This window comes from Maniola hyperantus, chromosome 22 (genome assembly GCF_902806685.2).
Source record: "Maniola hyperantus chromosome 22, iAphHyp1.2, whole genome shotgun sequence".
In the NCBI taxonomy this organism is placed as follows: Eukaryota; Metazoa; Arthropoda; class Insecta; order Lepidoptera; family Nymphalidae; genus Maniola; species Maniola hyperantus.
Window position 1 is genome coordinate 868,622 of NC_048557.2, and position 24,532 is coordinate 893,153.

General features: G+C 38.9%; 1 protein-coding gene across 8 annotated transcripts in view; it reads right to left on the minus strand.

Annotated features, from left to right (window-relative positions):
* Positions 1-24,532, minus strand: part of LOC117992920 (protein Fe65 homolog) — a 60,371-nt gene that overhangs the window by 19,593 nt on the left and 16,246 nt on the right. For 3 of the 8 annotated variants that reach the window (XR_011238025.1, XM_069506062.1, XM_034980643.2), the window contains exon 3: positions 1,335-1,470. Coding sequence is in view for 7 of the 8 variants with exons in the window: in XM_069506062.1 (XP_069362163.1) it covers positions 1,335-1,470 (136 nt within the window). In the remaining variant the exon portion in view is untranslated. Of the gene's footprint in view, positions 1-1,334; positions 1,471-5,327; positions 5,484-17,003; positions 17,092-17,115; positions 17,291-24,532 lie in introns of those variants that run through there. The other 5 variants (XM_069506063.1, XM_069506066.1, XM_069506067.1 and 2 more) reach the window with 5 other exon arrangements.

The window sequence follows — 24,532 nt, forward strand, 5'->3', positions numbered from 1 at the left end:
GCAAGTAACTCGGCATGTGTCAATATAAAATAGGCACGGGATGTTCGCGCTCCCGATCGGCCCGTGATATCACTGGGGGCCATGCCTGAAAATCAGCGCTGCAGTCGACCGGCTGCAGCAATAAGCTGAGGCAGCGCCCCGTTCGGCCAAGATAGACAGTAAGCTAGTTTTAAGAAGTGGGTGCCTGGGTCTTGGGGAACCAGGGAGCACGGACACTGGTCGGCTCCTTGGTTCCCCAGGGACTACGGCACCCTACCGTATTCTACCTATTTGTAAATTTGGCTGAATAAAAGGTTTTTATTATTATTATTATTATTATTAAAAGTATTCACAGAGAAACTCTGAATACAACATCAAGTTAAGCATCAATTGACTTTGAAAAAAAGGTCAAAGTCTTTCAAACATTTTTGCTGGAGCTATTTGTAAAAAATATCGCGAACAGAAATAATGATTTTGCAAAGTTGGTGCCAAAACGAGCTAACTTGGAACAGTTCTCTAGGTCATCCATTACTCATATACCTACCTACTGAGATGGCTGGGAGGTACACAGAACTGTTAGGAGGCTTACGTATAAAGATAAAATTTTGTTACGTTTTATTAAGTAGGTATTACTTAGAGGGAAAGAAAAAGTTACCTCAAAATAGAGCATACTTAGGTACTCTCTTCTTGTTTCAAAAACCGGCCTAGTGCGAGTCAGACTCGAGCACCGAGGGTTCCGTGCTACAGTCGTATTTTGCAGAACGATGGAGAACAAGAAAACCTATAGGGTACTTCCCTATTTCCCGTAGAGCGAGAATCATGGGCAGGTCGGTAGGTCTTATAGCACACGTAAAGGAAAAAATCCGAAAACCGAGGTATCACAGCTTAACTTGTACTTATCTGAATAAAAAAAAACCGGTCAAATGCGAATCAGACTCGCGCACTGAGGGTTCCGTACACAATCGTATTTTTTCGACATTTTGCACGATAAATCAAAAAGTACTTACTAGATCTCGTTCTAACCAATTTCCGGTGGAAGTTTGCATGGTAATGTAGGTACATAATATATTTTTTTTAGTTTTATCATTCTCTTATTTTAGAAGTTACAGGGGGGGGGTGGGGGGCACACATTTTACCACTTTGGAAGTGTCTCTCGCGCAAACTATTCAGTTTAGAGAAAAATGATATTAGAAACCTCAATATCATTTTTGAAGACCTATCTATCAGACGTATGGGTTTGATGAAAAAAATTGGCTGTGACATACGGACGGACAGACAGACAGACAGACAGTGACGAATCCATAAGGGTTCCGCTTTTTGCCATTTGGCTACGGAACCGTAAAAATTAGACTCACCTCCTATTGTCAAGGTAGTCGTAGTCTAGCGGCATCTTGTCGTCGTGCATGTCGTACAGGTCGCTGTAGATCGCGGAGTCGAGGCGCGCCGGGTCCAAATGGTAGTTCGGGTTCTCGTATGAGAGCAGACCATTCTCTGTGAACAAATAATTGCAAAATTGTCAAAAAGAAGGGTTATGATTTTAGCAGTCTATGTATGTGAGTAATGTACATCGACCTTTAGAAGGAGATAGCAAATTTGTAAAGCACTGTCTCTGTCGTTGAGATCGACAAAACGTCACATAGGCAGGAGTGACAGACAACGCTCTACAAAGCCGAAAGGCTCATGAAATTTGGCAGGTAGGTAGGTCTCAGGCGTAAGGGGAAAAATCCGAAAACCACGAATGTGTTGTTACATCACAAAAAACCAGCCAAGTGCGAGTCAGGCTCGCGCAATGAGGGTTCCGTACTCCAGTCGTATTTTTTCGACATTTTGCACGATAATTCAAAAACTATGGTGCATAAAAATAAATAAAAATCTGTTTTAGAATGTACAGGTGAAGACCTTTCATATGATAGCCCACTTGATATAGTCACTCACTTCGAAAGTTGAAAATACTAATTATTAGTTCATGACCACAATTTAATTTTTTTTTTGTGATCTGACCCTAAATTCACGGTTTTCAGATTTTTCCCCAAATGTCAGCTATAAGATCTACCTACCTGCCAAATTTCATGATTCTAGGTCAACGGGAAGTACCCTGTAGGTTTCTTGACAGACAGACAGACAGACAAAGTGATCCTATAAGGGTTCCGTTTTTCCTTTTGAGGTACGGAAACCTAAAAATGAAAATGTGTAAATGAACAAATTAGTAGGTAGTGGGGTATTAGTCATATGAAAGGGCTTTACCTGTATATTCTAAAACAGATTTTTATTTATTTTTATGCATACTTAATAGTTTTTGATTTATCGTGCGAATGTCGAAAAAAATACGACCATAGTACGGAACCCTCGATGAACGAGTTTGATTAGCACTTGACCGTTTTTTATCGACTTCATCGCATATTTGTTACAACTTACAATAGACACTCTGGAAAGCGATGAAATGGGTTATTTAATTTTTCTGTAGACTTTACTTAGACCAAATCGCGAGTAAGACCTAGTAATTAGAATCAATTGATTGTACACGAGTTAATGTACGAATGTGTGATATAACTTGGCTACATGTGGAGTGTGGAGTGTGGACATACATGTGGGCACACTGGACGCTCGTAGGTCTTCGGCGTCGGATTAACGGGATGCCGGGCAAGTGCCGTCGCGTCGCGCCGTATGTGTCGACTCGCACTCGGAAATCATTCACCATAGACGAATTTTTAATTAAACAACATTTTTTGACGTTTCCAGTGCTGTCAGATTTTTATGAAAAACTAGCTGATGCCTGCGACTTCGTCCGCGTGGATTTAGGATTTTAAAAATCCCGTGGGAACTGTTTGATTTTCCGAGATAAAAAGTGGCCTATGTCCCTCTCCAGCTCTTAAAATGTTGTACTTACCATAACCTGTTAATTTAAGTTTAATATGACATTCTTACTGATAATCGAAACTATTTTATATTAACATACTTGTACCTACTTAATATTACTAAATTATTAAAAAAGAAGAAACTAATTGACATTATAACAAACTTAATTAATTAGTGCGATCAATAATTTGGCTGTACCTTTTTGTTTTGTAATATCTGCACTGTTTACCCATATTCGCAATAAAGAAATTTGAATTTGAATTTGAATTTGAATTTGAATAAATAAAAATAATTTCGATTCAAAATGAATGAATGCCCTATATAATTACGTGATAAAATCTATTATAAAATAATGTAACACGTAGTTTGCATGTAATTGTATAATAATTATATATTTAGCATGTATGTATTGTTAATGTACCTAACTTTGCAATGCCCTAACGGGGCTTCATGTAACCATGAAAGCAAATGAATAAATAAATCAATAAATCATAAAAACTATACCCATGCAAAAAATCACGTCGATCCGGTGCTCCGTTGCGACGTGATTGAAGGACAAAACAACAAACAAACACACTTTCACATTTATAATAGGGGTAGGGATATCAGTATGCGTCATACTGTAGGAGTTATGTCCGCAAGAAGTTCAAGCTCATGCAATGCATTCAGGGATATTTATTGCATTGTTTGCGAGCTTGCGCTCTGACCTGTGCCCTGACGCCGATGTGGTTAGCGTGCGTTGGGCTTTTAATTACGTTTTTGCACGAACACTACCTAATCTATAGTTTATCACAACAAAAATGGTGGTGATTTCGTTGTCTTGCTCTAAACTAAATTTATGTAATTACGTACAGTGGGTAAGGGGAGTCCCGTGCTCGATAGTGGGCTATGATGATATAGGTAGTGTATAGCAGTAAGAAGTGTAAATAAGACGGGTCGGGTATCGATCGACCGACCTTCGTCGACCGGGTCGCGTGCACGTGCTTTGTATGTGATTACGTACAGTGGGTAAGGAGAGACCCGTGCTCGGTAGTGGGCCATGATGATATAGGTAGTGTATAGCAGTAAGAAGTGTAAATAAGACGGGTCGGGTATCGATCGACCGACCTTCGTCGACCGGGTCGCGTGCACGTGCTTTGTATGTAATAACGTAAAATGGGTAAGGAGAGACCCGTGCTCGGTAGTGGGCCATGATGATATAGGTAGTATATAGCAGTAAGAAGTGTAAATAAGACGGGTCGGGTATCGATCGGCCGACCTTCGTCGACCGGGTCGCGTGCACGTGCTTTGTATGTAACTACGTACAGTGGGTAAGGAGAGACCCGTGCTCGGTAGTGGGCCATGATGATATAGGCATTGTGTAGTAGTAAGAAGTGTAAATAAGACGGGTCGGGTATCGATCGGCCGACCTTCGTCGACCGGGTCGCGTGCACGTGCTTTGTATGTAACTACGTACAGTGGGTAAGGAGAGACCCGTGCTCGGTAGTGGGCCATTATGATGAATTGATATAGGTAGTGTATAGCAGTAAGAAATGTAACTGAAAAAAAAACAAGTATGAAATGTAAATGAAAATGACAGTCGGTAAGGACTTAAGGAAAGACCCGTGCTCGGTAGTGGGCCATGATGATATACTGCAGTGTATATCAGTAAGAAGTGTAAATAAGACGGGTCGGTCATCAATTCGTTGTCTATCTGTCGGTCTGTCATGACCCGTCAAGGGAATTAAAACCTATAGGATACTTCCCGTTGACCTATAAGCAGGTAGCATTGTCAATGTAATGTTACAATGACGTGTCTTGACAGACACGACAGACAATCAAAAAAGTGATCCTAGGGTTCCTTTTCTCCTTTGGAGGTAGGTACAGAACCTTAAAAAATAAGAAGGTTAGAAATTAGGAAGCGATTTGCCTCCTCATTTCTAATCAGAACCGCTAAGATTTGGAACACCCTTCTAGCATCAGTTTTCCCCTCCAATTATAATATGGGCACCTTCAAGTTGAGAGTGTATAGGCATCTTCTAGGAAAGCGCGCTCCATCTTGGGCTCATCACTTGCCACCAGTGGAGTGGTTCGCTGACTCAGTGTCCAATGATTAATGATAGCCATCGAGTTCATTTGACATTTATTTTTAATCCATTGAAAGTTTTCTTCGAAAAATTATTTTGTTGTCACTCGGTGAAGCAGCAATGTAGAACCAACCAATGTCAAATAAGCTCGGTGGGCATCATTCATCGATGGACACTGAGCTAGCGAATCAGCATGCAGGTCTGATTGCAGCCAAGCGCTAGTCTATTAATTAAAAAAAAAAAGGTAGGAACATTATGCAGATTATGCTATTCCGGTAGTGATCTCACACTTAATATTATGGAGACTACGCTATAAAGACGGGCTCTATTTACCTACTTACAACTTACAACTAATAAATTAACACTAAATTAACACACAAACATTAAAAGTTAACACAATATCCATTAATACATATTAATACTCACTTCCTCGTTTATGTAATCCCATGTTGGTGCGACACTAACACATGCTGTGGACACTTTCACGGCACATCACTATGCGAAGTGTCACCGCGGAAAGCTAGGGACACACTGGCGGCGTACGAATTTTAATATTGCCTACGTAAGGACTATTGGTGTACACTGAACGACAAAGCATAGAACAATATTGGTACTGATCATAGAGCAGAAACAAAGAGGAGATGTTGTATTAAGATTTCCCTATGAAATATCGAGTGACATTTTGCGGGGTGAGGGGTTGTGGAACGCCGCCCACTTCTCAATTTTCCATCTGCGGGTTAGTAGCAAAACTACTCGCTTAGCGACCTAACATCGATATATTGATGTCACTACATAGTTCAGCTATCTCACACTAGATGTCAATAATCTAGAACTATTTTAATAATTACGTATAAAATTACTTACAAATGAAATGTGATACCATTCATAGCATCAGAACGTCTGTCTGAATAACTTTGACACGATAAAACACAACACTTCATCCTTTTGTTCTTAAAAACGCGAAAACACACCGATAATACGAGTCTCAATATATGTGAACCTGACGAACGCAGACAGCATACTAACTAAGGCCCCGCCCACAGTGATGACGTCAGGACCTAGTTGAAAATCACAGTGCACAGTTGCTTAGGCCAACTCCTCTTTGTTTCTGCTCTATGGTACTGATTCTGAACGTAAATAAAATTTTGAGTATTCGCATCTTTTTCTAACCAATGTATAGTCCGCGACAGGTCGGAACGGTATGAGGCAAGGTCACCCGCGCTCGCCAACACCGGATTAGTGTGGGGGATGTGCGGGTGTGCGGGGTGTTCCATCCCCGATTGCCATCTCTCGACCTGTCGCGTACTATAGGTACCTAATAATAAAAGGACAGACAAACCTAATTTAATTTAGAACTGTCAAATCTCGTGACTTTAACTGCCAGTCACAATCCTATTGTTTGTAGCGGGCACTATTTAGAGTCTTTAAATTTAAAATTCATGTTCCGTCCTTTTTTAGCAATAAGTATTTAAAAAAAGATGTAGATACTCTTAAGTTTAGTCACAGAAAAACATGAGAGTCGACGTTAATTGTCATTCTAAAATACGGGCCACAAACACACGACTGCTTGACGCTGATATCAGCAGTGAGCGTCATGTGAACGTTCTCCGAACGAAATGTTAGTGATGACTGATGAGACATCTATCAACATAGTACCACGAAGACACTGTCAATTTTAACTCCCGGTACGCTCTGTGTGGTGATTCGAATCGGGCATTTTGTATGACACATCTTCCAGAGTACTTGTATTATACTAAGTATTTCCATTTTAGTGGTGGTGGAGATCGAACACGTGCGGTAGATTATACATGTCCGGCCCACCTGGGTAGAGATTTAATTACGTTATGATGGAGCGTACAGAATACTTCTATGTTTTGTCGTTCCCAGCATATGTATGGTAAGATAACGTGATTAGAATATTTTTCTGAGAATCAAGTGAGTTCAATTGTAAGTTCTTACATATACTCAAGTGAGAGAAATTTAATGTCGATTTGTATGAGAAAGTATATTTTTATTAAGGGTAATTTTTTTTCACGTTTCTTACCCTGTGGTTTAGACTGTGCGTACTTGGCTGGTGTGTGTGACTTGACTGATCAAGTCATAAGTCAGTCAAGTCTATTAAATACCTATGTATTGATTAAATTTATTGCAATTGCATTGCGCAACTAAGTAGTAAGTACTCCCATTTTCCGTTTTTCCCTTTCAAACTGCTTAGAGAATGGTAGAAAAACACCATAACATCTTAGTTTCACATAGTTAACATAGTCATTATCAAGGTGCGAAATGTTAGGATTGCAATTATGTGGGAACTAAATACCTTTGTTTTGTTATCATACTGGATAATTTGTTCTTTCCTATTACGTACTCTGAATAGGAAATATCTAATTATTTGAAAGTTAATCATCCTTGCGCTTTTAGTTAGAGCATAAAGGTTCGTACGCACCTGAGCGGCGCGGCGCGGCGCTTCAGCGAGCTGCACGTCGCGGCACAGAGCGTCAAAATATCATTTCTATCATTTTGTATGGCGCATATCGCACTAGAGCGGCGCTGCACAGCGCTTCACCGCGCGTTGCCGCGCGGCACGGCTGGAGAGAATATTTTGAAGCGCAGCGAAGCGACGCGCAGTGCAGTGACGCTAGTGCGACATACCCAGCGACGCGGCACGGCGCTTCGCGCTCGTACGCGAACGGGTATAAAAGTGACGCGCAAGTGACGCGAGGTGCCGCGTACTGAAGTTGTAGTGCGGTAGGCACCGTCGAGCGGCCTGAGGTGACGCGTTCTGCAGTCGGACTGAAGCGCCGCGCCGCGCCGCTCAGGTGCGTACGAACCTTAATACGTGCAAAATTTTTATATTATTATTTCTAAATGCAAATTTATTTATAATCCTTTAGTTTGGAATTTCAGATGTGCAAGGCCGTATAAGTATTAAGTAATTACTAATAATAATCTATATATATAAAAGGAAAAGGTGACTGACTGACTGACTGACTGAATGACTGACTGACTCACTGATCTATCAACGCACAGCTCAAACTACTGGACGGATCGGGCTGAAATTTGGCATGCAGATAGCTATTATGACGTAGGCATCCGCTAAGAAAGGATTTTTGAAAATTCAACTCCTAAGGGGGTGAAATAGGGTTTTGAAATTTTGTAGTCCACGCGGACGAAGTCGCGAGCATTAGCTAGTTAGGTATAATTATTCTAGATGATGCCCGCGGTTTCGCACGCGTGGATTTAGGATATTAAAATCCCGTGGGAACTCCTTCATTTTCCGGAATAAAAAGTAGCATAGTCTTTCACTATACCCAAGCAAAAAACTGGCCAAGTGCGAGTCAGACTCGCGCACTGAGGGTTCCGTACTACAATCGTAATTTATCGACATTTTGCACGATAAAAATAAATCTGTTTTAGAATATACAAGTAGAGCCCTTTTATATGATACCCCACGTGGTATAGTAATCTTACTTTGAACCTTTGAAAATTGAAAATAGTGATATTTTTATTTTTTTCTTGTGATGTAACCACCAATTCACGGTTTTTAGATTTTTCCCCGAATGTCTGCTATAAGACCTACCTACCTGCCAAATTTCATGATTCTAGGTCAACGGAAAGTACCCTGTAGGTTTCTTGACAGACAGACGGACAGACAGACAGACAACAAAGTGATCCTATAAGGGTTTCATTTTTCCTTTTGAGGTACGGAACCCTAAAAAGCAGCCTACGCGTGTCTGAACTCAGCCTTACATTTGAGATGGTCTGTGAATTTTTAAGAGCAATTAGCACCGTGCGAACGGGACATAAATAATAATAATAATAATAATAATAATATAGCCTTTATTTACTGAAAAACATTACATGCAATTTCATTTGTCATAGTATTCAGTATATACATATTTTAATAGAATCAATACATAATACTTATTTACATTTACATTTATATTTATATATCATTACTATTACGCGAACGGGACATACAAAGTATATAAACTATAAAGTATAGCTAAGTATATAATGTAGTATTTGTCCACTAATGAGATCTCGCTTTCATTGCGAACTGCGCACAATTCGAAAGCGAATGACTGTCGAATTTAAACCGTAAAATATTATTAAATTATGATATGAATTATGATGATAAGAGAGCTCTCCATAATCGCCTCGAGACGAGCATGAGATCATGGTACCTATTGCAACACAGACCATTAGGGCGTTTGAGCACTCCTCCGTATTCGGTTCGTATCCGTGATTCTTCGGATACAAATACGTACATTTGATTCATATTTTTTTCACGGATCCGTAAAATCACGGATGAGCCCCTTATAGGCTTAGTGGTTTGTGTATTGCAATAAACATTTACGTGGGGGACATACTCAAAAGCGAGATGGGTGATGTATGAATAACGCGAATCAACGTTCCGTTCTACGTTAATTTTTTGCAAATTAATAATTATATTTTTTTAACAAACTAAAGGCATTTGAAATTATTATTAAGTAAAGTTTTCTTACGTGGTTTATTTACGCACGAAGTTGCCTCATTTAGCTTACAATAGAGATGTTTCAAGGGGCAGTCATTAAAAAAAATACGCAGTAGGTCCAACTACTGGACGGATTGGGCTGGGCATGCAGATAGCTATTTTAGCATAGACAACCGATAAAAAGGGATTTTTGAAAATTAAACCCCTAAGGGGGTAAACTAGGGGTTTGAAATTTGTGTAGTCCACGCGGACAAAGCTAGTTTTACTATATTTATTGTTTTAGGGCATAGATAATGGAGAGATAAATCGTTAACTTAGTTTTAAATCTAGAACAACAAAGAATAATAGGTATGATACTTTTGTATGAAGTGTAACCTTAACGAGTAAAATATAAAAGCTTACTGACATAAATAATTATGTTTTTTTTGACCAGTATTTGATATAAATTGTATATATCATTTGAATTCCAAAATTTTGTATCATAATAATATAACTACTTTTTGCGATAGGTACATTGAACAGGTTTTGGCTCATTGTTTTTGCTGTTCGCTTAATTATTATGATTTACAAAAAATATACAAAAACTTCTTAATGTCGTTCCACGTTATTAATCTTAGGTACAAAGATTATATGACTAGATACTAAGAATGTACGTGATGAGTAATTTATTTTATATTTTACTGGTGGTTTTGCGCATCCTCGTGATGGCGAGTGGCGTTTGTTGACCTCTAACGTCAGTCAGATGTTTTATTTGCATATAAATATATTTTTGTAATATATCGTAAACTTTTACAAAAATATAGGGTTTTTCTATATTTTTTTCCCCCTTTTTTCTGGTGTCATATCAGTACTAGGTATCACCTGTCTTCGTTTTTGCCAGCGTCCTGTGGCCCTACCGCGGTTGTTTGACAGCTACAATGTCACGATCGCAATCATCTCTGATTGGTTAATGCTCGCTCACTATTGGCCACAATGCATTGTTGCAACAAGAATCGCACAAATTCAGCTAATCAGAACAATTGAGATTGTAATAATGATTGATGCAGGTTTTAGACAATCGCCCTACTGGTTACACCCTGTATAAGGATTTTCGTACATGCTCTTCCCCGCCTAATTTGAACAGTATTTTTAAATTTAATCTTCTAAATCTAAATATATAAAAGGATTGACTGACTGACTGATCTATCAACGTACAGCTCAAACTACTGGACGGATCGGGCTGAAATTTGGCATGCAGATAGCTATTGTGACGTAGGCATCCGCTAAGAAAGGATTTTTGAAAATTCAACCATTAAAGGGGTAAAATAGGGGTTTGCGATTTGTGTAGTCCACGCGGACGAAGTCGCGAGCATAAGCTAGTATATCATAAAAGTAAAACGTGACTGACTGACTGACTGATCTATCAACGCACAGCTCAGGGGTTTTCGAAAATTGGGGGTGAAATAGGGGTTTGAAATTTGTGTAGTCCACGCGGACCTAGTCGCGAGCATAAGCTAGTTATATGTATAGGTAGGTATAACTACTTAATTTCACAATCATCATAGTTACGTGATATAACGATGTATTCGACTTGTTAGACTAGAATCATACTAAAATCAATAGGTTATATCTGCCGGCGACATGGTCCACTGGGTCCACTGGGTCCACTGGGCCCTATAATTACCTAGGTACTAGGTAGTTTAATATTAGTTCCCTACTTATTGTTTGTATACTGAAATTGTTACGAATGTTTAATACAGCCTACTAAAGAATTTAAAAAAGCAGAGGATTCTACTTTTAAATGAACATTTAGTTTTAGACATTTCGTGGACATTTCTATGGTTTAATCTAGGGATTGTAGAGCAAAACCTAGAATGAAGTGACCTACAAAGTTAAGCCTAGAATCTAGATAGATCCGTAGGTATTATGCCAGTAATGCCTATTGTATGTTTTAGGGCAAATAAACGAATTTCAGAGCTGCTTTTATAGGGTTCCGTACACGAAGTGTGCCAACGGGACTCTACGCCTCCGCTATCGGTCTGTCGTCGGTCCGTCCGTCCGTCCGTCTGTCTGTCTGTCAGCGGGCTGTATCTCGTAAACCGTAGTAGGTAGAAAGTTGAAATTTTCACAAAATGTGTATTTCTGTTGGCGCTATAACCAAAATAATAGATTATTATCAATATGGCCACCATGGATATTAAAAAAAATTTAAAGAAAGTAAATGATAGCGATTTTACGGAACCCTTCGTGTGCGAGTCCGACTCGCACTTGACCGATTTTATTAATAACTATCGTTTATAAATTATTAATACCTCAATATCATTACCAGGTGTTTCGACATTAAAAGATGTAGAAATACGACTTTCTAAGAATTATTGTAACCAGAAGTTAAGGTCACATCCACTTTTAAAATATCAATGTATTCAATATCGTCTTTTTTTTGTGAATAAATTAATTTGAGTAGGTACCTAGTGAGTTGACCTTAGACCTGTCTAGCCGGATAGTGTCTGCCATTTTTAGGGTTCCGTACCTAAAGGGTGCCAAGGAGATCCTATTACTAAGCCTCCGCTGTCCGTCCGTCCGTCTGTGTGTCGTCGGGCTGTAACTCGTGAACCGTATTAGATAGGGGGTTGGAAATTTCACAAAATGTGGATCGCTATTGCCTCTATAACAACAAATGATAAAAAAAACAACAACGGGCTGTGAGGGCAGCGCGCGCGGCGCGCAGGCTACCGCGACGCGTGCGCGAATTGGCTCCCTTCGAAAAAGGACCCCGGTTAGGTTCGAAACTTTCAATTCGGTTCACCCACCCGATAAAAGACGTCTTAAGCACGTCCTTAACGATCCCGACGATCAAATCATGACCGACAATGCTCCTTATCTCGTAGGGCTACACAATTCAACCATATCACAGCGTCTTCGCCGGTGAAGACGAGGTCCTTGATTTCTAACGTCACCCGGACGTGGACTCACGCCACGGCCTCGGGGGCGTACAGACTAACCAGTAGTCCAACAACTCTACCCATCCCAACGTCATCCTAAGTCGTGGTCCGAGCCACACAGGAGGCGCCCTTAGGAGGACGTTACCCCCCCGACCTCTCAAATCATTTCTTCGAGCCCTAGGACTCACCCCCAGCCGAAACAACACGGTTCGAAACTAACGTCTAGCTAACGTCGGGCTAAACGTCGACTAACACGTGAGTATAGCCGGGTGACAGATATCTTCTTCTATCTTCTATATATATAAAAGGAAAAGGTGACTGACTGACTGATCTATCAACGCACAGCTCAAACTACTGGACGGATCGGGCTGAAATTTGGCATGCAGATAGCTATTATTACGTAGGCATCCGCTAAGAAAGGATTTTTGAAAATTCAACTCCTAAGGGGGTGAAATAGGGTTTTGAAATTTTGTAGTCCACGCGGACGAAGTCGCGAGCATAAGCTAGTTATAAATAATAAAAAATTCAAAATGAAACGCACACAACAAATCGCAATTATGGCCAAACCTTTTTCATTCTGAGAGGAGACCCGTGCTCAGTAGTGAGCGGTGGGTTGATCATGATGATGATGATGTATAAAAATAGGGCTACCGCCTGAATTTCGTTTTTACTTTAAAATCCCTGTCCACATAAAATGCCCCATGATCATGAAAACGTAATCGTATGAGGCGGGGAGACGCCCTGCATACCCGCATGTCTCCCACGCTCGCCCGCACGGGGTTAGCGCAGGGGCTGTACGGGTGTGCGGGGCTCTCCCTCCCCTATTGCCATATCCGTACAAATCCGCTTGGCGCTTTCATGCCATCATCCGTAAAAAGATGGCTTCCCTCCTACAGCGTCTTCGTAGCAGTTCCAACAGCATTCTGGGTGCAATTAAAAATAGGATAGGCTGCCCAATAACTAAGCACTGGGTGGCTGTGGCCACCGGGCGCCTTGAGCTGCCACGATAGGCCATTTTATTTAATCATTAGCACTAACATTACTAACATAACTATAAGGAAATATTGTTACTAACACACTAACTCTAGTAAATATATAGTTTTTATATTAAATTTAAATATGGACTAAGACTGGTCAGAAATAAAAGATTATTTATTTATTTATTATATCGACCTATCGCGTTCTATATGTATTGAACTAGAATGGAGTAAACAGATCTATACCATAAACTGTAGGGTTACTATGGGAGTTAATGACCCCGGCACGTTCCATATTACGCTGCGTTTTGTTAAACGTAGGCATTCTCGTATGGCCCAGATTTGGCTTTGAGTCGTAACTATACCATCGCTGATTGTGTGCCTTTATAATGGGTACCTTCTGTATATTACGAGCAGAATAGGCGTTGTTTTATATTATGCATTCTTTTTTTCCTTTCTGACATGGGGTCGAAGAATTTTGAAAGTAAAGTAAGGTTAGTAAGGTACAAAAAAACCGGCCAAGTGCGAGTCAGGCTCGCGCACCGAGTGTTCCGTACTACACTGGAAGGCGGACGTCCTAACCACTAGGCTACAGCTTCTAGCCCTAAACAATGTAATCGTCTAATTAATTAGTGCAATACAAACATAACGCACGCAACGTTCACGGGTCGCGGGTTCGACTCTGATCCGTCACGAACACCCCGCTTGCACCCTATTACGCACCCTGCTATAGTAGAGTCAGGCTCGCGCACCGAGTGTTCCTTACTACATTCGTATTTTTTCGACATTTTGCACGGTAATTTCAAAACTATGATGCATAAAAATAAATAAAAATCTGCTTTAGAATGCACAGGTGAAGCCCTTTCATATTATGATACCCCACTTGATATAGTTATCTTACTTCGAAAGTTGAAAATACTAATTTATTAGTTCATGACTACAATTTAATTTTTTTGTGTGATGTAACCACAAGTTCAGGCTTTCAGATTTTTCCCTTATGTCTGCTATAAGACCTACCTACCTGCTAAACATGATTCTAGGTCAGCAGGAAGTACCCTATAGGTTTTTGACAGACAGACAGACAGACAAACAACAAAGCTCCTATAAGGGTTCCTTTTTTCCTTTTGAGATACGGAACCCTGAAAATCTGGAACAGGTAATTAAAATTGATAGATGTTTACGTAAACTTCAAAGGAAAAAATCAATTTTTTTGCTGTAAAGTCAAAGTTTTTTTTTTATTATTTTATTTATTTATTTAATAAGTGGGTACCTAACTATTTATTATTTCTTTTGAAACTACGGAACCCTTGGTAGGTGATTAATTCACGCCGCTTCCAATTTACGCCCTAAACAATCATCATTATCATGATCAACCCATCACCGGCTCACTACAGAGCACAGGTCTCCTCTCAGAGGGAGAAGGGTTTTGGCCATAGTCTACCACGCTGGCCAAGTGCGGATTGGCAGACTTCACACACCTTTGAGAACATTATGGAGAACTCTCAGGCATGCAAGTTTCCTCACGATGTTTTCCTTCACCGTTAAAGCAAGTGATATTTTAATTACTTAAAAACGCACATAACTCCGACAAGTTAGAGGTGCGTGCCCGGGATCGAACCCGCGACCTCCGATTGGAAGGCGGACGTCCTAACCACTAGGCTACAGCTTCTAGCCCTAAACAATGTAATCGTCTAATTAATTAGTGCAATACAAACATCACGCACGCAACGTTCACGAGTCGCAGGTTCGAATCTGATCCGTCACGAACACCCCGCTTGCAACCTATTATGCACCCTACTATAGTACACCCTACTATATTACACCCTAACTGGTCGCTAACTATGGGCCTCGTAAGAAAGCTCAGAGTCACTCAGCGGGCGATGGAGAGATCTATGTTTGAAGTTTCTCTACGTGATCAAATCAGAAATGAGGAGATCCGTAGGAGAACTAGAGTAACCGACGTAGCTCAACGGGTTGCGAAGCTGAAGTGGCAATGGGCAGGGCACATGGTTCGTATAACCGATAGACTAGACGTTGGGGTCCCAAGGTGCTGGAATGGCGACAACAGCGTTAAAAGACTCCCACTAGGTGTACGGGGACGACATCAGACGAGTCGCAGGGAGCCGCTGGATTCAGACGGCGCAAAGTGGAAGTCTCAACAAGAGACCTATGTCCAGCAGTGGACGTCTATCGGTTGATGATGATGATTACACCTTACTATGTGTATAAAGTGATCCATCATTCGCGTTTTTGGACGCCCTGTTTTTGGGTTACTAATGGGGCGGAAACTCGAAATGGTTGCGTGATTAATTGAAAATTATGGTCAGCAAAGTCAAAGTATAAAGCCTTGATAGCTCAACGGTTTAAAAGGAGCGGACTGAAAACCGAAAGGTCGCCGGTTCTAATCCCACCCGTTGCACTATTGTCCTATCTACTCTTAACACAAGCTTTAAGCTTAATTGGAGGGGAAAGGGGAATATTAGTCAGCAACTTGGCTAATATTCTTTAAAAAAAAAAAGTGCGCTCTATAGATTTTAGTTTAGTTCGGGGCGAACCACTAGTGTTATTAGTAAAGTAGATCTAGGCATATAGATATACGAATAATAATGTCGAATAATAATAATTATTAGCATAAATTTGCATAAAGCAAGAATTGGTTGCAAGAATGCAAACATTAATAACGAAGGATGTTTATTAAAACAATATTGCAACAAAAATTAACATAAGTAGGTAATCATAACATCGTAACATATTATCGATTCTTCATTTACATACCTGCCTATCGATTAGGCAACCAACAAAGCGAAAAACGAAAAAAAAAAAATTAAAAACCGGTGATGTGCGAGTGAGTCTCGCACACGATGGGTTCCGTGCTATCAGCCATCTGCATCGTACAAGATAACATTACTAGCTGATGCCCGTGACTTCGTTCGCGTGGAATTAGGTTTTTCAAAAATCCCGTGGGAACTCTGATTTTTCGGGACAAAAAGTAGCCTATGTCACTCTCCAGGTCTTTAACTATATCGTGATTAAAGGGCAAACCAATAAACCAACAAACAAACACACTTTCGCACTTATAATAAGGGTAGGTAGTTAGTAGTTACTGATATACCTACCTGCCTAATTTTTAAATTTTTTGAAACATGCCTTTTTTTATCCGTAAGTAGGTATTTTAAATTTATTACAATGATTTATTCAATAATTATATTTTACTAGCTGATGCCCACGACTTCTTCCGCGTGGAATTAGGTTTTAAAAATCCCGCGGGAACTCTTTAATTTTCCGGGATAAAAAGCAGCCTGTGTCTTAATCCAGGGTATAATCTATCTCCATTCCAAATTTCATCCAAATCCGTTCAGCCGTTTTTGCCTGATTGAGTAACAAACATCCAAACATCTAAACATCCAAACATCCACATTCCACACTTTCACATTTATAATAATATTAGTAGGAAAAATCAAAATTGATTAAGTAAAAAAACCATCAAATTAAAACTAAAATAAATTAAATTAAATTCAAAATTCAAAATGGCGATTTTGATAAAATAAAATAAATATCTGAATAAAATAAAATAAATATCTCGATCTGTAAGGTAAGTACTACCTACTGACTAAATGAAACAGATACCTAATGTCATTTATAAAGTAGGTAGGTAGGTACAAATTCAGTTTCATAAAGCATCATTCTAATAACATTAGAAACAAAAGTTAATGAATAAACTGCTTAAAACCTTTTAAATGTTGACCTAGACACAAATAATATCCAATCACGCTAGAACTGACACAATAAACATTTAAACACGAAAATTAAAACTGATTAACAATAGAATTGCAATAAAAAACCTTCGTACGCCGTATAATATGTACTTTAAATCCGCTCAGTAAAAGAAATCACTTTAATTAATAATCCACTTGAAAAGTATCCAATTAAAAAATTAATAAATGTCACTTACAGGGCACAGTTTAAAAATTGTAATCATTAAAATATTATGCCTCGTACGAACGGTAGTGCATACACGCGCGGTCGCCAGCAGACTGGCTGAAAGAGGGCATCGGAGGAGGGACTGCGCACCCTCCCTCATTGATAGGGCTACCACAATTTCTTTAAAAATATAAAATGTACTTGCAGGACATTCGTACTTTTTAATTTATTTTAATAAGTTTTTTGTCTAAATAAAAAGACACTTTATGCCAAGTAGTAATAAAGTTTCAATTGAATTGAAATGTAAATGCTGAAGAAAAACATATTTATTGATGATTAGTATAAGACAAAAAAGTGTAGTCCCTTTAAAACCCTTACTTAGCGAATGTTCAAAAATCCTTACTTAGCATACTCGTATGTCTAAGTCGTAATAGCTATCTGCATGACGAATTTCAGCTCGATCCGTTAGCAGTGGCGTGCAGCTCATAGAGGCATAAACGCACTGCTTACCCGCGTTGTAAAAAATCAATGCTTATTATTCATTAAAACCTGCCGGAAAATAAGTTCATACCTAAATGCATACCCTGGTTTGAAATCCTGTGCACGCCACTGTCCGTTAGGTATGCAGTTTGAGCTGTGCGTTGATAGATCAGTTAGTTAGTCGGTCAACATTTTCCTTTTATATTTAGATTTTTACATTTTTGATTTAATTTTTGACTGAACCAAAATACCAAGTGGCATGCACATGTCATGCCTGACTCGCACTTGGCTGGTTTTATTTGGACAAAAAGTTGCCAACCCTAGGCACAGACCACACTATACTGCGATCTACAGCTGATTATACATATAAAACTTTTTGGTTCTCTCACTGGCCATGATTGTCAGAATAGAATCGTGTTCTTTGTACCTAACTGTGATTTGGACAAGAGTCATTTTATTTTTAAACGACATGTACTACAACCCGTTTACTGAAAGAATGGACCTGGCGTCGATTAAAAATTAAAATTTAAAAAACTCAACAAGTGGCAATTCGCATCTTTGTCACTGATACACCTACCTACCTACTACGAATTTTTATCTGCCACTTGTTGAATATTAATGTTTTTTAACGTACCTCAAAAGGAAAAACGGAACCCTTATAGGATCACTTTGTTGTCTGTCTGTCTGTCAAGAAACCTACAGGGTACTTCCCGTTGACCTAGAATCATGAAATTTGGCAAGTAGGTAGTTGTAATAGCTGACATTTGGGGTAAAATCTGAAAACCGTGAATTTAGGGTTAGATCACACAAAAAAAAATTAAATTGTGGTCATGAACTAATAATTAGTATTTTCAACTTTCGAAGTGAGTGACTATATCAAGTGGGGTATCATATGAAAGGGTTTTACCTGTACATTCTAAAACAGATTTTTATTTATTTGTATGCTTCATAGTTTTTGAATTATCGTGCAAAATGTCGAAAAAATGCGACTCCCACTTGGCCGGTTTTTTCAGATGGTTTTATTTTATTGTAAGTATAACTAACAAGTAGCTCATGTTCGTAATCTAATATGCAAATCTGCTGAATAACAATAAAAATCAATACGACTTATGTTTTTATTCTTTTGTCTCTAGCCGTAGTTTTTAGGGTTCCGTACCAGAACATTGCCAACGGTACCCTATCACTAAGCCTCCGCTGTCCATCCGTCTGCCAGTCAGTATCTAATGAACGGTAATAAGTAGAGAGCTGGAATTTTCATAAAATGTATTTCTATTGCCGCTATAACAACAATAATGAAAAACTTAAAATGGCCGCCATGAAAATTTAAAAAAATTAAATGATGGTACGGAATCCTTCGTTTGCGAGTCCGACTCGCACTTGACCAGTTTTTAGGGTTCCGTACCTCAAAATGAAAAATGGAAACCTTATAGGATCACTTTGTTGTCTGTCTGTCTGTCTGTGTGTCTGTTTGTCTATCGGTCTGTCAAGAAACCTACTTCCCGGGTACTTCCCGTTGACTTAGAGTCATGAAATTTGGCAGGTAGGTAAGTCTTATAGCAGACTTAAGGCGAAAAATCTGAAAGGGTTACATCACACAAAAAAAAAATTGTAATCATGAACTAACAATTAGTATTTTCAATTTTCGAAGTAAGATAACTATACCAATTGGGGTATCATATGAAAGGGCTTTTACCTGTACATTCTAAAACAGATTTTTATTTATTTTAATGCATCATAGTTTTTGAATTAGCATGCAAAATGTCGAAAAAATACGACTGTAGTACGGAACCCTCGGTGCGCAAGCCTGACGCGCACTTGGCCGATTTTTTTTAGTCACAATCAGATCATGTTCATTCCCACAGAGATTGTAGATTGTGTCGACTTTTACTTTCGCAAAAACAACTAACCTTGTTATATAAAATATAGTCCCTGTTTAATTAACTGTCATTAAAATAATTAACTTTTGTGTAAATTTTACTTTTCTTATTTTACTCATCATCATCATGATCAATCCATCGCCGGCTCACTACAGAGCACGGGTTTCCTCTCAGAGTGAGAAGGGTTTGGTCATAGTCTACCACGCTGGCCATGTGCGGATTGGTAGACTTCACACACCTTTTGAGAACATTGTGGAGAACTCTCGGGTATGCAGGTTTCTTCACGATGTTTTCCTTCACCGTTAAAGCATGTGATATTTAATTACTTAAAACGCACATAACTCCGAAAAGAAAACCAATATAATAAGGGGTATGGACTCAGTGGCGTGCACAGTGTTTGAAGCCAGGGTAAGCATTAGTTAGGTAGGAACCTATTTACTGGCAGGTCATAATGAAAAATATGCATTGAGCCATTACAACTGGGGTAAGCAGTGCATTTATGCCTCTATGACCTGTACGCCACTGTATGGACTATGGGTACGCTTCCATCTTAAAGACTCCATTTTAACTTACCACTGCCATTGCCAACCCGCACTCGGCCAGTGCGGTCGTGATGGCCTAAACCCTTCTCATCTTGAGAGGAGATCCGCAATGGGTTGATAAAAGAAAGTTAATCCAACAAAAACCGCATTCTCCACTCTATAATTTTGTATAGTTTAGTTCATTAGGCAGCGAAATAATTAATTAACGCATAATTAAATTCCACAGTACAAGCTGTGGAAACATTTGAACGAGAAAAGTTTATAATTTTCATACCTACGTACGCTCGCTAACAAATGGAATACGGTTCACTGACCTTTTGACAGCCTGTATTTTGGCGCTTATGCTACTACCATTGATATAACCTTGGAAAGACATACAGTTCCATAATAAAACCACAGTTCACTCTGATAAAACTAATTGTTTGCAGATTCATTCCTAGATTTCTCAGGATAAAAGTAATCTAGGATGTAACTCTCCAAGTCCTATCGAGTAAGTCTAGTAGTGTAAGTAGAAAGTAGTGCTACTACGCTAAATTAAAAAAAACTGTAAGCTCTTCGCATTATTGCCTTTATACCAGTATAGGTAGCGTTTGCCTATAATGAATATTTAAAAAAAATGGGTATGTTATACCAGATATATTATAAGTATGGGTGTAACATGTCGATAAAGGTAGGTAATAAGAACACGAAAAAATGAACAGATGCAAAAACTAAACAGTTCAAGATCCCAGTGAAAAAAGTTTCGGTAACAAGTTTCAACAACAAGTTTCTACAACAAGTTTCTGCAACAAGTTTTGGCGGCAAGTTTCGTCTGCAGGATCACCACAGAGCGAAGCATGGCTACGGCCACGCTACGGCAAGTACAATTAGTGTTCCTAAATTTTATTTTATTTTTATTTTATTCAGATACAAGTTAGCCCTTGACTGCAATCTCACCTGGTGGTAAGTGATGATGCAATCTAAGATGATAGCGGGCTAACCTGGAAGGGGTATGGCAGTTTTTATTAAACCCATACCCCTTTGGTTTCTACACAGCAACGTACCGGAACGCTAAATCGCTTGGCGGCACGGTTTTGCCGGTAGGGTGGTAACTAGCCACGGCCGAAGCCTCCCACCAGACCAGACCAGAAATTTAGAAATATAAAATTCTAAACCCCTGCCAGGAATCGAACCTGGGACCTCCCACTATTAAGACCACAGCGCTCACCACTGCGCCAGGGAGGTCGTCAAATAAACTAGTTAATTGCTAAAACCCTAGATGGGTTTCAACAAAATATTTTTTAACTTTGACAACACTGACATTCATTTTAGGGTTGCTAAACTAAAAAAATTGATAAATTAAAGTGAAAAAACCGGCCAAGTGCGTGGCGGGCCCCGCGCAGTGTAGGGTTCTGTAGTCACAATCCTCGAAAAACAGATGTAACTCCTTAACCTTTGAAACCTACTTAGCCATGATAGTTTTCCTTTAAAATTGATTATATATACTACGGCTGTGATTTTTTTCACGTTCCTATATACAATTTGGCTGATAGGGGGGGGGGGGGGGGGGGGGGACACACTTGACTCTGTGAATAAAAGACCAGACCAGACCAGAGTTGAGATGTATTTTTAAAAGACCTATTCAACGATACCCCACACTATGGAGTAGACGAGAAAAAAAAGTTCATCCCCACTTTACATGTAGGGGAGCTACCCTAAAAAAATATTTATCAAAATTTTATTTCACCGCTTTGTCGGCGTGATTAATATTTATGCCCATGCCAAATTACAGATTTGTAGCACTAATAGTATCTGAGATTAACCGAGGACGGACGGACAGACAGACGGACGGACATGGCGAAACTATAAGGGTTCCTTGTTTACTACGGAACCCTAAAAAGGTAAAGTGCTATTCTCGCTCACACGTGTAAGTAAAAGATTCCTTTTACTATTATAATATTATCGATTAAATTATTCACTTTGCGCGTTAAATGACTTTATATCTTTAGCTTAATATATCAATGCCTGTTACAGACTATAAATGAAACTATTCTGATGTTATCGCGGACGTTTATAGCGTATGCAATGACCTACAGGCAAATAGCCTTTATTCTGCTGTTCGATGGATAACAGATTTGAATAAACTGGCGGGACATCTGAATTTCATAAAGATATTTTGTGCATTTAACTCGACTCTACCTCAAATATGTAGCATAGCATAGGCCGATACAGCCGATACACCTGTAAGTTCACGTTTTTAGGGTTCCGTACCTCAAAAGGAAGAAAGGAACCCTTATAACCCGGAATAACCAGCTCTTAGTTTTAAGATGTGATGTGTGGCACAGTTTTGTAAATAAACGTCTTTTCGTTCATTCTTTCTTTATAGGATAACTTTGTTGTTTGTCTGTCTGTGTATCTGTCTGTCTGTCTGTCTGTCCGTCTGTCAGTATGTCCGTCGTGTCAGTCAAGAAAACCTATAGGGTACTTCCCGTTGACCTAGAATCATGAAATTTGGTAGGTAGGTAGGTCTTATAGCACAAGTAAGAGAATAAATCCGAAAACCGGAATTTGTGTGGAGTGGAGCATTGACCCGAATTTTGCACGCTATACATTGCGGGGTTGAAAAATACTAAATCACTAAAACTACAAAATGAGCTAAATGGTTATTGGTATTGGATTGTGTTTAGGTAGTACAATAATAACGCTAAGTTTTTGCTAGCGTTCTAGTTACACCCTGTATATAAAAGGAAAAGCTGACTGACTGACTGATTGACTGATCTATCAACGCACGTCCTAAACTGCTGGACGGATTGGGCTGAAATTTGGCATTCAGATAGCTATTATGACGTAGACATCCGCTAAGAAAGGATTTTTTAAAATTAAATCCCTAACGGTGGTTACGCACTCATCCAATCCGAGTCCGAGAAAATACGTTCCTTTTGTTTTGTATGGTAGCTTATGGGTATAATAAATACGTAATTCAATAACAGTCAAACGATTTTCATAAATGAAATGAAATTTTATTATTCCCCATAATATTATTGGTGCACCTAAACCCATGGGAATTATTATTTTTCATGGGTTTGTTATTGTGTTATGGCATCGTTACAAAACATCACGTTCGTTACGGCGCGTTCGTTTCGCCCAAAATCGTTATTGCCATAGACACGTTACAACGAATAACGGCTCTAGACTCGTTATAATATAACGAGTAACGGAAAAAAGTTTTTGTTGTCAAAATTTTATCACCGTCTGGCTAAACGTACTGTAACGTACACGAAAAATACTATATTCTACTTTTTATTTTTTTTATAATTTTTTGTAGTGTTTTCACCTAAACTATGCATATAAAAAGCAAATAGGTATATAATTTCTCGTTCAAAAAGCTGCATTGTAATATGGGCCTTTGAAAGTAGTTTCGATAGTGCTACGAAAGTCAGAATGCGCTCTATAGATTTCACCCTAAGCCTCCACTGTCCGTCCGTCTGTCCGTCCGTCCGTCCGTCTGTCGTCAGTGAGCCATAATAGTAAGAGACCTGAAATTTTCACCGAATGTATGTGTCCATTGCCGCTATAACAAAAGCACTAAAATTTTCAAAATTGCCGCCATGTAAATTTTTTTTTATTTCTTGTAAGATGGTACGGAACCCTTCCCTGTGCGAGTCCGACTCGCACTTGACAGATTTTTTCGACAGCCACATAAAAACCGGCTATAATTCGACGTAATTTAGTCAATGAGGTGGTTATTGTGTAAAAGTGGAGTCATGGCTCAATGCAACTGCACATTCGCCCCAAATTAGCAAGCGCGAATCACACAAAGGCAATAAACAACCAGTTTTGTTACTTCGTTAGAATCAAAGCACTAATAATTAATTGCACATTAACAATAATAATTAAAATTGCATATTAGGTATATGATTATTAAAATAAACAGGTAAGCACTTATCTACATCTACACTAATCTACACTTCTACACTAATATTATAAAGAGGAAAACTTTGTTTGTTTGTTTGTTTGTTTGTACTGAATAGGCTCAAAAACTACTGGACCGATTTTAAAAATTCTTTCACCATTCGAAAGCTACATTATCCACGAGTAACATAGGCTATATTTTATTTTGGAAAAAAATAGGGTTCCGTAAGATTTTAGTTTAAGAAGAAGTTTTTCGGACACAAGGTGTAAAAAATCAACCAGAAAAGTTACTTATTTTGCGTACGCTGCCTAAACTATAAAAGATAGAACCATAAAATGTTCTAATTAATTGTAGATCTTATAAATATCTACAAAAAAGTCCGCGACACACTATACCCATCTATGTCGAGTGAGGCACAGCAACCATTTTTTTATTTAAAAATCTTGAATTTTTTTTGGACTACATTTAAACGCGTTTATTTTACTCATGCTATTAATCCTTATCAAAATAAATGATTTCATCACTAAGAACAGTTTATGGAGATAAT